The sequence below is a fragment of the Octodon degus genome, unplaced genomic scaffold (genome assembly GCF_000260255.1).
Source record: "Octodon degus isolate 3935 unplaced genomic scaffold, OctDeg1.0 scaffold00151, whole genome shotgun sequence".
Taxonomy (NCBI): Eukaryota; Metazoa; Chordata; class Mammalia; order Rodentia; family Octodontidae; genus Octodon; species Octodon degus.
In genome coordinates this window covers 844,250-859,672 of record NW_004524727.1, presented here as the reverse complement: position 1 = coordinate 859,672, position 15,423 = coordinate 844,250, and the positions used below count along the sequence as shown (strand labels likewise).

Here is a 15,423-nt window from a genome sequence, read left to right as displayed (position 1 = left end):
TGTGCTTGCCAGGCAGGTGCTGTGCTGCTGAGCTATCTTCCTGGCAAGATGTATATATCCTAAATTGTGCCTTTCTTACCAGAAATGGGGAAAGTTACTCCCAAGGAAGGTGGGCAGTGTTGGGCTGGTGCTTGGCTTTCCACCTCCTCACCACCAGGCAGCATCTATGGTTGTACTTCTCTGTGCATCGGTTCCAGTCTGAGGAAGTGCTTGGTGGATCTCTCCTGCCGGGCACCATAGTTTACATAGGTTATTATTTGATATAGATATTTTTATGAAAAATGTGCTTTTGTTGTCTCAGGTGAGCCTGACTCTAGGGTCCTGGCCCACATAGGAGATGATGATATTACAATAAGGATAAACACAGATGGTGCAGAGTATAACATAGAGGTAAGTGTGTTTGCACTGCATGTTTTCCAGTAGCTTAGCCACAACTCTTCAAATTTTTAGTTACCTTCAAAATCTCCTTCACAAATTTATTTATTGGCTTTCCAGTTCAGGATCCAGTTAAGCTCTTGGCTTTTATTGAAATCAAGTGATTTTTTTCCCCCAAATAACTTAGTAGTAGTTGTGGTAATAGGATTAGCTCTCACTAGTGTGATGACTGCTTTCTGATTGAAATCTCAGCATGCAGCCAGGTAGTCAAGGTTGATGCTGATGTGCCTTACCTCTGAGGGAGGTCTGACATGCAGGAGAGCTCATCCAGGCTACAGTGGGCAAAGGTACACTTGAAACTCAGGTATCTGAGTCCAGACCCGCTGTCTCTTTCTGTGTCAGTTTGAGAGTACCAGAAACTCTGTAAATTTTGTAATATTTGATCCAAAAGGGAAGAAAATCACCTCCACTCTCCTCACCCAGTGAGCTTTATGGAAAATTCCTACAGCTCAGGAGTGTGTTACTTTCTGAAGTTTCGGCTAGCCCAGAGATTCTGTTAGCCAGTGTTCCTTTATCTCTTTCATGTGGATTTGGAAAGAAGATAACACACATAATGTTACCACTGTGATGGTATGGAAGCAATAGCTAGCTTTCTTTTATTTTTCATTTTGAGACAGGGTATTATTCAGTTGCCAGAGCTGGACTTGAACCTGGGATCCCTCTGCCTCAGCCTCCTAAACAGCTGAGATTATGGGTGTGCAGCACTGTACTCAGCCTTGTCTAGTTTTTATTGTACTATCATAGTGCCAGTATACAGTAGGCATTATATAAATGTTTTTAAATGAATTCATGGAAAAAGGCATTTTTCTTTTCTGAATATTCTGAATGATTTCTTCATGCCAAGTGATGCTTTTTTCATATATAGATAAAAACATGAGTGTGCCATCTGTGAATTAACCTGCCAGAATAGAAAAAAACCCTTATGATAAAAATGGAAATAACGTACTTTGGATAGAATATCTCATTATTTTACAGAAGAAGAACTGAATGTTGTTTAAGGATAAGGAAAGAAGTCATAAGGACTTTTTAGGAGTTCTTACTTTTTTCATCTCATCATACATATTTTATGTTTTAGCCACTTTGGAGATTTGTTAATGATACTAAAGACAAAAGAATGCTAGCTTACAGATCTGAAGACATCAAGAATGTTTCGCGCTTGCAGTCTCCCAAAGTGTGTGGTTATGTGAAAGTGGATGACGGGGAGCTGATCCCAAAAGGGCTGATAGACAGAGAGCTGCCTGAAGGTGAGTCGCAAAAGCTGAATTTCTAGAGAGGGACAGCATATTGCAGCTGACTCCAGTGGAAGTCAGTTGGTTAAAAAAGAAAAATAACATGATTATTAAGTAACTGTAATATTTCGTTTGAAGTTTTCTTCCAGAAACTCTTTTAATTATTGTTATGTAAGATTTTGTATTAAACACTAATAAAATAATGAGAGCGGTAATAATTGGACTAAAAAAGACAGTGGGAAAATTGAATCATCCGAGGGAAAATTTTTTACTAGCAGGTATTTAGAGGTGTCAGTAATACTGTTAGTTGGTCTTCAAAGCTTATAAGGAATAATTCAAGTAGTAAGAGAGCTGTACTGTTTGGCTATAGAAACGTTATCCATTTTGGGATAGATCTATTTAGAGTCATTTAGAAAATAACTATTGTGGAGGCATAGCCTACTGTCATTATTTTCAAATTTGTTTCTAGGGAGCCAGGATGGTACTCTGTTAGACGCAGACCTCAAACTCCCAGGCTCAGGTGATTCTCCTGCCTTCCGTCTTCTGAGTAGCCAGGACCAGGACCAGGCCCAGGCCCAGGGGTGTGTGCCACTTGCTTAGCTTTTGCTGTCCTCATTCTTAATGACCTCAGAAAGTAATACTAGTGTAGATGAATAAGTTGGTAAATAGTTTCATAATTTTACTTAATAAGAAAATTGCCAGGGCTTAATGATGGATCACTAGCCTGGTGGGGCTAAGCTTCTTGGTTTGATCTCCAGAACTGAAGACAGTGGAAGATGCCCTAGTAACATTGAGCAGTTGTTCTGCTTCTGTTTGTTGCAGAAATAGGTTTGTCAGATTGTGCACAGTTCCACAGAGAAGCATGTGGTTGGTTCTGCTGTTGCTGCTTGGTGGCGTTCCCAGCCTGGCAGCAGAGCCACATGCACAGAGGTGTAGCTCTGCCTTTCCATGTGGCCGTGTGGGTGGTTATGTGCACTTCTGTCACTTCTGTAGTGACATGTGGGCCTGAGGAAGGCAGTTGCCCCACTGCATGGAGGTTGGGGTGCCTCCAAGCCAGGGTTGCCGATCTTCATGGCCCCTTACTTTGGTTTTTACTGATGCTGATTATTTGTAGAGTTCTAGGAGTAAGTGACTCAGGGTGTCATAGCCAAGTAATAGACAATTGTTTACTCTGTTAAGTACTTTTCTGTGGTTCTTTTTTGCAGTTCTTGGAATAGAACCCAGGGCTTCACTTGTTTGGCTAGTGCTCTAGATGTCCTTAGACCCCTTTTGAGCTCTTTGGTGCTTTTTTTTTTTGGTGCTGGGGTATGAACCTTGGTCTTTGAGTGTGTTCTCTAGTCTAGTACTCTACCACTGAGCCACACCTCAGCCCCTTCTGCTTTGAGAGAGGGTCTTTTACATTGCCTCAAAATTGCCATCATCTGGTGTCAACCTCCTGCTATTCCCTGCAAATTATTTTCTTTCAAGATACCTATTGAGTCTGGGCATGGTGACATACATCTGTAATCCTAGCACCCAGAAGTCTGAGGCAGGAGAATCATTGCTAGTTTGAGATCAGCCTGGGCTACAAAGTGAGCTCAAGGCCAGCCTGAACTGCATAGTGAGAAGGAAAAAAGAAAACTGTTTGAGGATACTAAACTCAAGTAATGTTTATTTCAGAACTCCACTAGATATAGTGTTACTATAAAAAGCCCTCTGTGTCTTGGTGAATTTTGATTTAATAGTGCATACAAATTAATATTAGAGTTTGTCCATCGGGTGAAGCGAAGAGCTGATCCAAATCCCATGAAGAACACGTGCAAACTCCTGGTGGTTGCAGATCATCGCTTTTACAAGTACATGGGCCGAGGGGAAGAGAGCACCACAACCAATTACCTGGTGAGCACCTGGGAAGGAAGGGGGACTAGCGCCCTGAGATCTGTGCTTGGCACACTTCAGTGGCCCTGTGCCTGAGGCCTTGTGGCTCCTCTGTCTCTCCACAGCCGTGTGGCAATGATAGTCTCAGGTTAGGAAAGCCTTATTTCACAGTGGAGCTAGTATTTTCTACAGAATAGGATTTTTATGTTAGGTTTGGGGAAGTTCATAATGTAGCCCTTTGTTTATACAAATGAGCTCTGCAAAAACATCAGTTTATAGGAACCATGAGCTTATGGTATCACACTTATAGACTTATTTGAACCCATGTGTGCTTTTCTGCATATGTTTCAGGGAAGATCCATTTTTTTTTTTTATTTGTTTTTGGTACTGGGAATTAAACTCATGACCTTTGGCTTTGTGCTTCTGAGCTACATCCCCAGCTAGAAGGTCAGTGATCCATGTCCTGTTAAAGAGGTGGTCATAGGTGTCTGCATGATTTTGGTCGTACTCAGTAACTCCAGTGCAGAGAAAGAGAGGCTAGAAAAGTGTAGACAGTAGATTACTTTCTGGGGATGCTGGGAGTCAGGTCTAGGCCTGGTCGTATCGGGCATACACCCTAGCCTGGAGCTGGGCCCCAGCCCAACACTGGCATTCTGGCAATAACGGTTACAGTTTCTCAAGTCAAGGGAGTCATTTTTCATTGACATTTTTTTGTTGCTAGTATGACCTCATTTGTCATGAGAAGTTGGCACTGATCAAAGTGTTGTTACTGAGCAGCTATTGAAGTGGGCAGCTGTGGGTGGGAGAGTGCCTTTCTGTGGGCACCTCCCCTTTCTTTCCATCTTCCTTGTGCCCCCTCAGCCTGCCTGCTTCTTGCTGGGTTAAGGAGTGAATTTATTGTGAGCATAGTGCGAGTCTTTGTGACCCTTGTTTCTAAGCAAGAAGGATTCTTGAAAAAGCTTCTCATCTGGGCTTGTGTGAGGGGATTTTTCTTATTTTGCTTCTTTGTTCATTACACCATGTGGGAAAAATTCAGTTTCTTACAGTTAATTATAAGCAAAGCACAATTCTTTCTTTTGTTTTTTTGAGATAGGGTCTTTACATGATTCAGGCTAGTCTTGAATTCCTTTTTTTTGCGGAACCAGGGATTGAACTCAGGCCCTTGCACTTGCCAGGGAAGCGCTTATTCTACTGGCCCTTAGTCTTGAATTCCTGACAGTCCTCCTGTCTCAGTCTCCCAAGTGCTGGGATTACAAGTGTGTGCCACCATGCCCAGTGTCACTTGGCTTTTGATTATTTCTTTTGCAATTTATTTTTGTAGTATTGGTTTGTTTTTGGTACTAGGAATCAAACTCAGGACCTTGCACCTGCCAAGCAGGTATTTGTGCCACTGAGCTATATTTCTGGTCCAATTTATTTTTTAACTGGGTTTTGAGCAGTAGAATATGCTGTTTGAGGAATAGAGAGGTAATTAGTATTTTGTTCTTTCCGTGCTGTGACTCAGTGGCCCTCTCCTCCATCTTCCCAGTCCCAAGAACAGAGGAGAGATGACCATATTCTCTGGCTCCTCATTCTCTGGCCCCTTTTGCCTGTCTTCCAATGCCAGGCTGTGGCAAGAGGATGAAGATGGGGCTAGCATTAAATCTCACCACCCCGTACCTGTCCTGGGAACACATTGAGGTGCATGCCAGGACACAGCATAAGACAGAATGCTCCTTAGGATATTTTTAGGTAAATTGAACGATTTAAATTTTATTTGCATTGCTGACTGGAATGGCAGTTTTAAGAAACCCTGATACTTGAATTTTGGTTCCATATACAGTTGACTACTTGAAATTTTGGATAAACTGTACATTGTTTTATTCTGGTTATACTTGAAGATTGGAACTAGGAATAAGTTTTTGGTAGAACTATCAGTGATAAAGATTAACATCTTAAAGCACAGTTCTAATAATTAGTAGAAACTTGAAATTGCACTTTCTTTTAATATAATTTTTATCTGTAGATTTTATATCACATGTAATGGGTGGTATATAATGTCTTTTTGTTTTATTCACATAGATAGAGCTAATTGACAGAGTTGATGACATCTATCGGAACACGTCGTGGGATAATGCGGGCTTTAAAGGTTATGGGATACAGATAGAGCAGGTATTTATCAAGAAATATGGTCTTACGTTACTTGGTGAAGTTATGTGACTTAAAATCAAACATTTATTGTTGACAGAAAAACAAAAGTTGTCAAATGACAGTAATTGTTCTCTGATACAAAGTGGGTGGTGTTTGTAAGTAAAACTAAATTTACTTAGTTCTAGATTTATGGAGTTTTCTAACCTAAAGTTTTTGTGGCCTGCTTATCTAAACCTGAAGTGTTCTTCTTTCTGATTATATACTTCAGTCTTTATTAAAATCCTTGGAGGTTGAGGATGTGGCTCTATGGCAGAATGTTTGCCTGGCATTCCTAAGACACTGGGTTTGATCCGTAGCACCAAAAAACAAACAGACAAAAAACCCAAAAAAATCCTAGCACATTGTTGGATCAGTACTAAGAAAATTTATGCATTTATATATACAGAACCACTAAAACTTTTCTAAATATCCTTCTGATTCATTGTGAGTGATTAATGTTATGCCCAGCAATGTTGTACTATTACCTTAGTTGTATCTCCTAGTAATAATTATTTGAAATTAAGTCTAGCTAAAGACAGTGGTCTAAAATTTACTTTGGAAAAACAGACATTTTGATAGGTAAACCACTGTATTGTGTGAATTATATCTTATTTTCTAGGCTTTTTGTTCTAAATATTTAGGTTGTGTAACAGAATTTGGAGATACAAATTTTTGTTTTCCTGCCAAGCATAGTGGCACATGCCTGTAATCCCAGCACTTAGGAGGCTGAGACAAGGAAAGTTGCTGAGAATTTGAGGTTAGCTTGGGCAGTGTAGTGAGTTTCAAGGCCATCCTGAACTGCTTGGCAAGACCCTGTCTCACTGCCCCCCATCCCTGCCCCCCAAAAAATAACAAAACATTTGAAATCATGCTTCTTGGGTTGGGGAGATAGCTCAGTGGTCCAAGTACCTGCCTGGCAAGTGTAAGGACCTGAGTTCTAACCCCAGTACCACATGCCATGCTGTAGCAAGATCCTGTTCCAAATAAATAAATAAATAAATAAATAAATGAATGATTTAAAAATTAAAAAAAAATTTGCTTCTTGCTAATAAGTGTTAAACTTTGATAGTGCTAAAGTAAGACTAAGAGAATGATTTTTCCCTTTTCCATTCTTTTTCTGTTTGTATTTTCTTTAAGTTACTATTTGAATAGGTAACATATACACAGTTCAAAAACCAGTGAAAAGTAAGTTTCTACAACTTCTGTTTGTTGTCAAACCAGGTCCTTTTTCCAGGAGCATATATATCACTAGTTCCATGTGTCTCTTCAGTGAACATGTGTGTGTGTGTATGTGTATGGTATGTGAGTCTGTGTTGGACACAGTGGCTGTTGCTGTACCCTTTGTTCTGTTTTCATTTCACAGTATGTTAGTGGTTCTTCCATGTTGGTAGACATAAAAAGTGATTGTGTTTGAAACAGCTACATCAAGTTCAAAGGGTTGGAGGGCCAATTTATATGTGTCATTGGGGACTTGCGACCAGTTGAAGAACATAAAAATAATATAGGGGATAAACACATCTTCTTTAACCCCAAAAGGTGGATCAAAGGGTTCCGCAGAGATAGTGCAGTGGTCTAAGTGCCTGCCTGGCAAGCGCAAGGACCAAGTTTGATCCCCTGGCACCGCATGCTGTGTGAGTTGCATAGTGAGACACTGTTCCAAATACATAAATTTAAATAAAGTTAAAATTCAGGGAATGTTAAAGATTCTTTAAGAAAAAAAAAAAAAAAAAAGGTGCATCAGAAGATCTGATGTGTGGCAACTCGTCTCTGAACTGTCTCAATATCCCCCATCCCCAACCCTCAGAAAGCTCACCTGTGGTGGCTGGGTAGACGGGGCTAGGCCAATTGTTGGCCCTCTTCTTTTCCAGACACCTTACTTGTCTTCTTAACAGGGTTCATATGAAGTAACCTGGAACATAGCTACAGGGAGAAGTCTCTCTCCTTTATAATCTTTCATCCCCTGTGGTAGCCAAGTGCTGGACATCTTAGTAGTTTTAAATTACCAGAGCTAATAATTGTTGGCTCTAATTATACTGTTTAAGCTTCATGCAACCCAAGTAGTAGTATCCCAATATAGAGGATATGAAAATTTAGTACATGTATGCCTAATTAATTCACTGACATATTTTCTCATGCCATATGTGTTTCAGTTTGTTTTAATCACTGAATATTAGAAATGAAGACTTTATACAAAACTGTGGTTTTGCAACACTTTCTGTAATGGTAAATGGTTTTTTTTTTTTTTTTAGACAGATAAATATTCAGTCTTACAACTTTTCTCGGAAATGTTCTTAGTTTATCATCTCTTTAAGTACAGATTCGCATTCTCAAATCTCCACAAGCAGTCAATCCTGGTGAAAGGCACTACAACATGGCAAAGAGCTATCCTGATGAAGAGAAGGATGCGTGGGACGTGAAGACACTGCTGGAGGTGGATTGGGTTCAGCGGGGGTTATTTCTGACACAGTGATGTGGGCTGGGTTGGAGGAGGTGGTGGGGAACCAAGAGCAGTCCACCCTGGCCCCAGGGACCTGTCCCCTTGGGCGGGGGATGGGATGGGATGGGGCCAAAAAAGCAAAAGTAAACGCAGTACAGCAGGATCTGAGCATCAGGGAGGCTGGCCGGTCTGGAAAGTGACACAGTCCTGCATGTAGTTTACATGTGGTGCTACTTGTGTAGGCCTTGAGTGCCTGTGTCTGGCAGGCATGGACTTGGACTCCTTGGGAATTCTGAGTTTCTGTTTTTATCCTGTTGATCAGTTCCAATAAACACTGTGTACCATGCCTGCCTTGCCTGAGGATGCTTCCGTGTGACCCTGTTGTCTTGGATTTGCACCCATTGTAGCTTTCTGTACCCCTGGTGATGCCATGTATGTTTGTTTTATCTTTTAATGTACTGGTCAGTGGATTCACATTATCACGCAGCAGCTAGGGGCATGTTTCTAAGGTGTGGGTTTTTTTTTTTGTGTGCATAGTCTCACTATGCAGCTCAGACTCGTATTGATCCTCCTGATTTCTACCTCCCTAGTGCTGGGATTACAGGCGTGCACCACCATGCCCTAACTCCATCGCAGGCTCAGGGTGCTCGGGTGGGGCCGACGAGGCATGAGGTGCCAGGGTCCCTGTATTTACCTAAGCAAGCACTTAGTCTCCTGAGCTATATTGCCAGCCCTTAGAGGCATGTTTCTTATCCCATTTTTTCCATGGGTTGGTACAGGCCTCAGTGGCTCATCTGGATTCTCTACTAGGATCTCCTCAGGCCAGAACCAAGTTTTCCAAGCTCACCTGGTGTAGAGGGCTATTACCAGTTCTGTGTCCTGATTGAGCCACATGTGTGCTGGGTCAGATTTGACCTGTCAGCTCCCACCCATCTGGAGCTGGAAGTCCAAAACCGAGATGTTGGTGGAGCTGGTTTCTGCTCAGGCTCCTCTCCTTGGCATGTAGATGCTGTCATTTCTCTGTGTCCTTCCTGGGTCTTCACTTAGTATATGTCTTGTCCTTGTGTCCTTGGAAGGATTTGGGAATGAGAGTCTACTCTATGACCTCGTTATAGCTTTATCACCTGATTCTGTCTCTGAGTATGTTTGACTTTGGAGTTACAGAGGGTTAGGACTTCACTCTGGATTCTGGGCTGCTGAAATGACCCATCCTTGGTTAGCCACGTACTAGTAATGGCAGAGATGTGGGACAGCTGAGCCCCGACCCTCTACACAATCCATCTCATACAGCCTGCGTCTGGCAGGACCCAGGGGAGCAGACTGTTGTTGCTGTGTCCTCCTGGCTTTGTGGACTGCCAGGAGGCTCCCAGATGCCACTTCATTCCCACAGAGCTGCCAGTGTCCTTCAGTAACTGCCTTCACTCCTCAGACAGCTCTCAACCTTTCATTTCATTTATTTATTTTTGGCTTTTTGAGATAGTCTTACTGTTAGTTCAGGCTGGCTTAAACTCACCATGCAGCCCAGGCTGCCCTTGAATTGGTGGCCTCCTGAGTGCTGAAATTACAGGTGTGCGCTACCATGCCTGGCTAACCTCTCATTTTAAAGTGTTTTCAAAAATCAAGTTTTTGTTTCATTGGTCATGTGGCTAATGGGCTCCATTTTGACAGGTTTGCCCACACATGACACACTTAGTTGCTTTACCCTTTCTCTTCTTCTATCTGGCCCTCATAGTCTTACCATCCTGGTGGTAGTTTTCAATGTGTGTATATGTATTTTCCTAATATGTATTCCTCCATCTCTGGCCTTTATTAAACTTACTTTGAGATAGGTCTTCACTAAGTCACTCACTTATTCAGGCTGGGCTTGAACTTAGAATCTTCCCAGAATGTGCCACCTAGCCAAGCTTGACATCAGGATTTTTAACTTGGAATCTGTGAAAATATATATATATATATATTGTGTGTGTGTGAGTTTATATTTAGAACTGTTTATATTATGAATCTTAAACATCCTCCCCATCCCAAATAAGTGAGCAAGGAAATACCTGTGCAGCCACAGCAGAGCCCTTGCTGCACTTGGAAGCAGCCTAGATGGCTGTGCTCGCCACTGTGGATCCAGCTCTCAGTCTTACGTAGCTGCTAATCACAAACTTTTTTTTTTTTAAAAGCAATTTAGCTTTGATATAGCCGAGGAAGCGTCAAAGGTCTGCCTGGCCCATCTTTTCACATACCAAGATTTTGACATGGGAACACTTGGACTGGCCTATGTGGGTTCTCCCAGAGCAAACAGCCATGGAGGGGTGTGTCCGAAGGGTAAGCTTGCCTGAGTTTGTGCGAATGGGATTTTAGAATGCTGGGGGAAGAGGGAGTGCCTTCTAGTATAAATTGTGTTTAATGAGCAATTTTTGCCTCTATTGTCTTTCGCTTTCAGCTTATTATAGTCCAGTTGGGAAAAAAAATATCTATTTGAATAGTGGTTTAACAAGTACAAAAAATTATGGAAAAACCATCCTTACAAAGGTACGTTCTCTGGTTTTTAAAAAGGATAGATTTGGAGTTTATTGTATTAGAACCTCAATTTGTATCTACTTGTCTAGGTATCTTTCAAAAAATTAGTATGTTGTATTTGTGATTTCTGCTGAAGTGAATGTTCTCTGTGAGAAATACGAGAATTAAAGAAAAGTTTGAGGAGGAAGTAGAGCAGCCCACAGCTTCCTTAGAGATACATGCTGGCTGCCCTCTCCTCACTGCCCTTCGGGAGCCCTGATCTGAACCCTGTTCTGAGTATGGCAGTGTGCTTGGCTATGCAGGGTGAACATGGCAGCTCAGCGCCTCAGCGGTGGGTGCTCCCCCCACTCCTGCTGCCCGACTGCCTTCAGGATTACAGCTCATCGTTGCCAGTTTTTGCACTGGTGGCCTTTGGTGGACCAACTTCTGTGCCCTCCTTGAGGTGCAAATCACGGATAGGTGAAGACTTGTGTCCAAGAGAGCCCTGGGCCACCTGCTGTGAGACCATTGTGTGAAAGATGAGGGGGGCTCACGTGTAGTGTGGACCTCCCACTGGTCATGGTGGGGAGTGGCCTGAGGGGACCTGATGCTGAAAGCTGAGGTGGTATTGTAGTGCACCACTGGATCCCCATGGCCAGCACAGGTGTGGCAGGCTGCAGGCCTCACAGGGCAGATTAGCATTCCCCTGTAGAGAGTAGCGGGTGCTTCTTTCCATTTTCACATGGATTATATAGTGTATAAGTTAGCTGCAGTTGCCTAGGAAGCTGAGGCAGGAGGATTGCATGAGGTAGGAGGCAGAGGCCAGCCTAGGCAATGTGGTGAAATCACCTTCCCACACAAGAGGTGTCAGCCATCTGCTAGATGCACGACACAGAGTGCTTTTGGAGTAGCTGTGAACTTCGGGTGATTCCAGCCACAGAAAGTGGAGTGGGAAGAGAATACTGAGCAGTCTGTGAGCATAATGTGACGTCCTTCTGGTGTGACAGTCTTTTAATGGTGCCATTCATGATGTGTTTTTCTCAGTCTTCCAGAATTTTCTCTCATAAAACACAGAGCTAAAAATAAATTTACTTTGAAATATTTATTTTTATAGTGTCAGACTTCTACAGTCTGTTGAAATTTTTTTCTAGAAAAATTAGAATGGTTAGAAATTACTTTTCATTACATTATTATTGGGTTTTGAGTGTTCCTGCTAAAAAAACTCAATTTCTTTTTCTGTCTTTTTTTTTTTTTTTTTGTATTTTTAGGGAAGGGTCTATGGGGTGTTCAGGGTCTCACCACTAGATTGGACTCGTAGTTTACAGCCTCCCAAGAGCTGTGATTACAGGCACGCACCACCATGCCCAATCTCAATTGCTGTCTCAGCGTGGGCTGGCATGGCAGACCTGGGGATTGAACCCCCATCCCTGGCACCTGCTTGCAGGTGTTTTAATCCACTGATCTATTTGGCTGACCCTAAAATTTGCAGTTTCTTCCACTGCCATTTTAATATAAATGTGGAAAATCTTCAGGACCATGGCTTTGAGAAGCCAGTAACCCCAAGAATTGGTAATCTTCTAGTGTAGAAAAATGGCTTGGAAATTGTTAATTTTTCATGTCTTATAGAAGGAGCAGCACTCCTTTCAGTGTGTTGTTCGTATTTTATTCAGATAAATACCAAGAAAATTAACTTGGCATCATCATGCTATGTTCAGATAGAAGTTTACTGTTCAAAGTACAGTTCACTGCTGGCTTCTCAGCACTGTTGTTAACAGTGCCGTCATTGCTTTGCATCTTCAGTATTGTTTCTTGACCTCTGGGTTTTTCTTTCTGTTGAGGGGCTTCTGGTTTTGATGGCCACGTGGGGTGGGGGTCTCATGGGTCCCTAGTTGCCGGGTTCCTCAGCACTGCACACCATATGGTTGAATCAGCCGGGGTGGTGCTTTGTTGTGGATGCCCCTAATACATCTTGTGAGTTCTGCCTTCTTTAACTGATTTGAGTTAATCTGTGTAAGAACCTGATAGTAGTAAATAGACTTCTACCCATTGTGTTTAATTCTGTTTTTGGAGATGAAGTCGTGGTCCAGTTGCACTCCTGTTATCTGGTTAAAGAGCCCAGTAGGCCACAGTTTCTCATACTTAATGTTCTTCCCGCATGAACCTTAAGGAAGCAGACCTGGTCACCACTCATGAACTGGGGCACAACTTTGGAGCGGAACATGATCCTGATGGCTTACCTGAATGCGCGCCAACCGAAGACCAGGGCGGAAAATATGTGATGTATCCCATTGCCGTGAGCGGGGACCATGAGAACAACAAGGTGTGCATGTGGAGCTTCATGTGTAGGGGGAGAGAGGAGTTGGTGCAGGAAGTATGCCTCTGCGTGGTGTCTCTCAGGCTGAAGTGCATGGGACAGAGGAGCACAAGTTGGTTACATGTTTTGGAGTGCAGCATGGTCCACCCAGACCTGGCTAGAGCTCTCATTCAGACCTGGCTAGAGCTCTCATTCAGACTTATTTTGAGACAGGATCTCGCTGTGTATTCCAAGCCGGCCTCAAACTCACTCTTACTGTGTAGTCCACCCTGGCATTGAACTCATGGTGATCTCTCCTGCCTCAGCCCTGACTGCTGAGATTACAGATGTGTACCACTGTGCATGACTCATTTAGATTGTTTATGAAGGTTGATCACATTAAATTTGGCCTGAAAAATTACTGATAGACTTGGGAATTCTAGTTTCATTGTATGCTGGTCCCAGGCTTTGTTAAAAATCAACTGTTGTTTCATTTATAATTTGCTACTTGTGTTAACTGTGCAGCACTTCACAAACTCCATGTTTTCATTAACTTCTGGAGTAAAACACATGGAGTTTGCCAAATTCTAATCCCTGGGTGGAAAAGTTCCTCTGTTGGCCTTGTGTACAGTTAGAGGTTCTGGGCTGCGCATAGCTAGGTCCTCTGCTGGAGCCTCTGTGTTCCTGGCATGCTGTGGTGCAGTGTGTGTGTGTAGCCTAAGCCCAGTCTATACCCAGCCGCCTCCGTGCTCTGTGCTCTGTGCTTTACGTCACATTTGGGCGACTGTGCTGCTGGGCAGCATGGAGAATGCCCTGCACCCACTTTCCCCACAAGTATTCAGTCCCTGGTTGTTTGAATTTGTGGGTGCAGGACCCACAGATGAGAGAAGTCTTCAGACTGTTCATGCTAAGGTTCTGCACGCTCAGGTGTTGATAGGTCCTGGTCATAGGTCAAGCTGCCTTCAGGTCTGGGAAGGGAGGTCACTGAGGGGCTCTCTGACTTCACCCACTTCCTGTCACTGCCCCTGTCATCTTTGATGTAGCCCCCATTTTGTTCACCTTCCTTGGGACAGTTGTCTTTTGCTTTCTTGCATCACACATTCTAGTTTTCCTCTGCTTGACCCCTGGTGGGTAGTAGGTTTTTCCTGTCCCTTTGTCGTCCTCTCCCACGCTGTCCGGAGTGGTATTTCCTGTGATTCTCAGGTTTCTTCTTGCTGGCAGATCTGTGTTGGACAAGTGCTGGCTAAGGGTCACCTTGCAGGTGGGAAGAGTTCTGGGGTGCTCTGCTCTGGCAGTGGCTACCAGCTGTCTGTGGCCCTCAAAGTTGAAACCCTTGCCAGAGACCAGGACCTGGAGTGTAGATTCCATTTTATTTAAATTGAGTAGTGTATGCTTGCGTTGGAAGGTGTAAGCAGGTGTTAACCTGGACCTTGCTGGGAAGATGGGCATGTGCTAAAGCTGATGTGTGGTGCTCTCTGCTGCTAAAGTTACTGGTGATCACCCACGTGTATCCCTGAGCCATTTCCAGGGGTGAAGTGAGTTCTGTGAACTGTAGCTGGGACCTGGAGCAGCTTGAGTATGTGTGTGGAGCCCGTGCAATAGCTGGTCCTTGTGGGAACTGGTGTGGGCACATGCATTCCTGCTCTTCTGATACCTATCATAGTGCAAATGTGTGACTAGGACGGAACCAGGTCCTCTGCTTCTCAGTCATGGGACAGGTAAGTATGTGGGGGGAGGTCCACAGTCTAGGGAGGCTGTCCTTTGCTGCCCTTTCCAGTTGCACATTCTCCTAGTGGAAGTCCCCAGTGGGCTGTAAAGGCTCATTGGGTCTTGCTGATTCTAGAGACCAGGAGAGCTTTTTTTTTTTTGTGGAGATGCTGGGCTTTCTCAGTGTAGAGCAGTTTTCTACCAGGTGGACCAGCCAAGAGAGCAGCCCAGGGTGAGAGTGAAGGATGAAAGAATGACTGTAATGAAAGGAACACGGGGTGCTGAGGGTTTGTCACCTCTTAGGTAGGTCGCAGAAGGAACAGGAGGTTGTGCAGTAAGGATGTAAGCAGAAGGGGGGTGTTCAGGGATGGGAAGGAGAACTCTGGCAGAATCTCACATGCTGGGAAGTAAATGCCACTGAAGTCCACCTACCAAAGCCCGATTGGGGAAGGCAGACGCTTATATGTCTTTATGTATAAGAACAGAAGATCTTCTGGCCAAGGTCAGCGTGTGTGTGTGTATTGTGAGGGGGTCTTTGTAAAAGGGGGTCCTTATTCTGGGAGCAGCCACATCATGCATCATCACCTGGGTTGAGAAGATCCTGCCCCAAGAGGGAACAGCTATTTCTCCCTAGGTCTTACCCCTTTTCCTAACAGTGTAGGCAGTCTTGAAAAGGGATGTAGTTGGAGAGCGGCTGCAGAGGTCAAAAGGCTGTTCTGACCTCAGTGTTGGAAAACTAGGGACATGGTCACTGTTGAGGAACCTGGTGAACTCTTACTGCCATAGACCTATGGGAACATTTAATGGCA

The 15,423-nt window shown here is 43.6% G+C and overlaps 1 protein-coding gene across 2 annotated transcripts in view; it reads left to right on the top strand.

Annotated features, from left to right (window-relative positions):
* The window catches only part of Adam17 (ADAM metallopeptidase domain 17), a 39,515-nt gene that overhangs the window by 16,416 nt on the left and 7,676 nt on the right, over positions 1-15,423 (top strand). For both annotated transcript variants that reach the window (XM_004642318.2, XM_023702391.1), the window contains 8 exons: positions 302-390; positions 1,511-1,679; positions 3,409-3,542; positions 5,583-5,672; positions 8,008-8,121; positions 10,296-10,440; positions 10,559-10,647; positions 12,782-12,934. In XM_004642318.2, the coding sequence (XP_004642375.1) occupies positions 302-390; positions 1,511-1,679; positions 3,409-3,542; positions 5,583-5,672; positions 8,008-8,121; positions 10,296-10,440; positions 10,559-10,647; positions 12,782-12,934 (983 nt within the window). The remainder of the gene's footprint in view (positions 1-301; positions 391-1,510; positions 1,680-3,408; positions 3,543-5,582; positions 5,673-8,007; positions 8,122-10,295; positions 10,441-10,558; positions 10,648-12,781; positions 12,935-15,423) is intronic.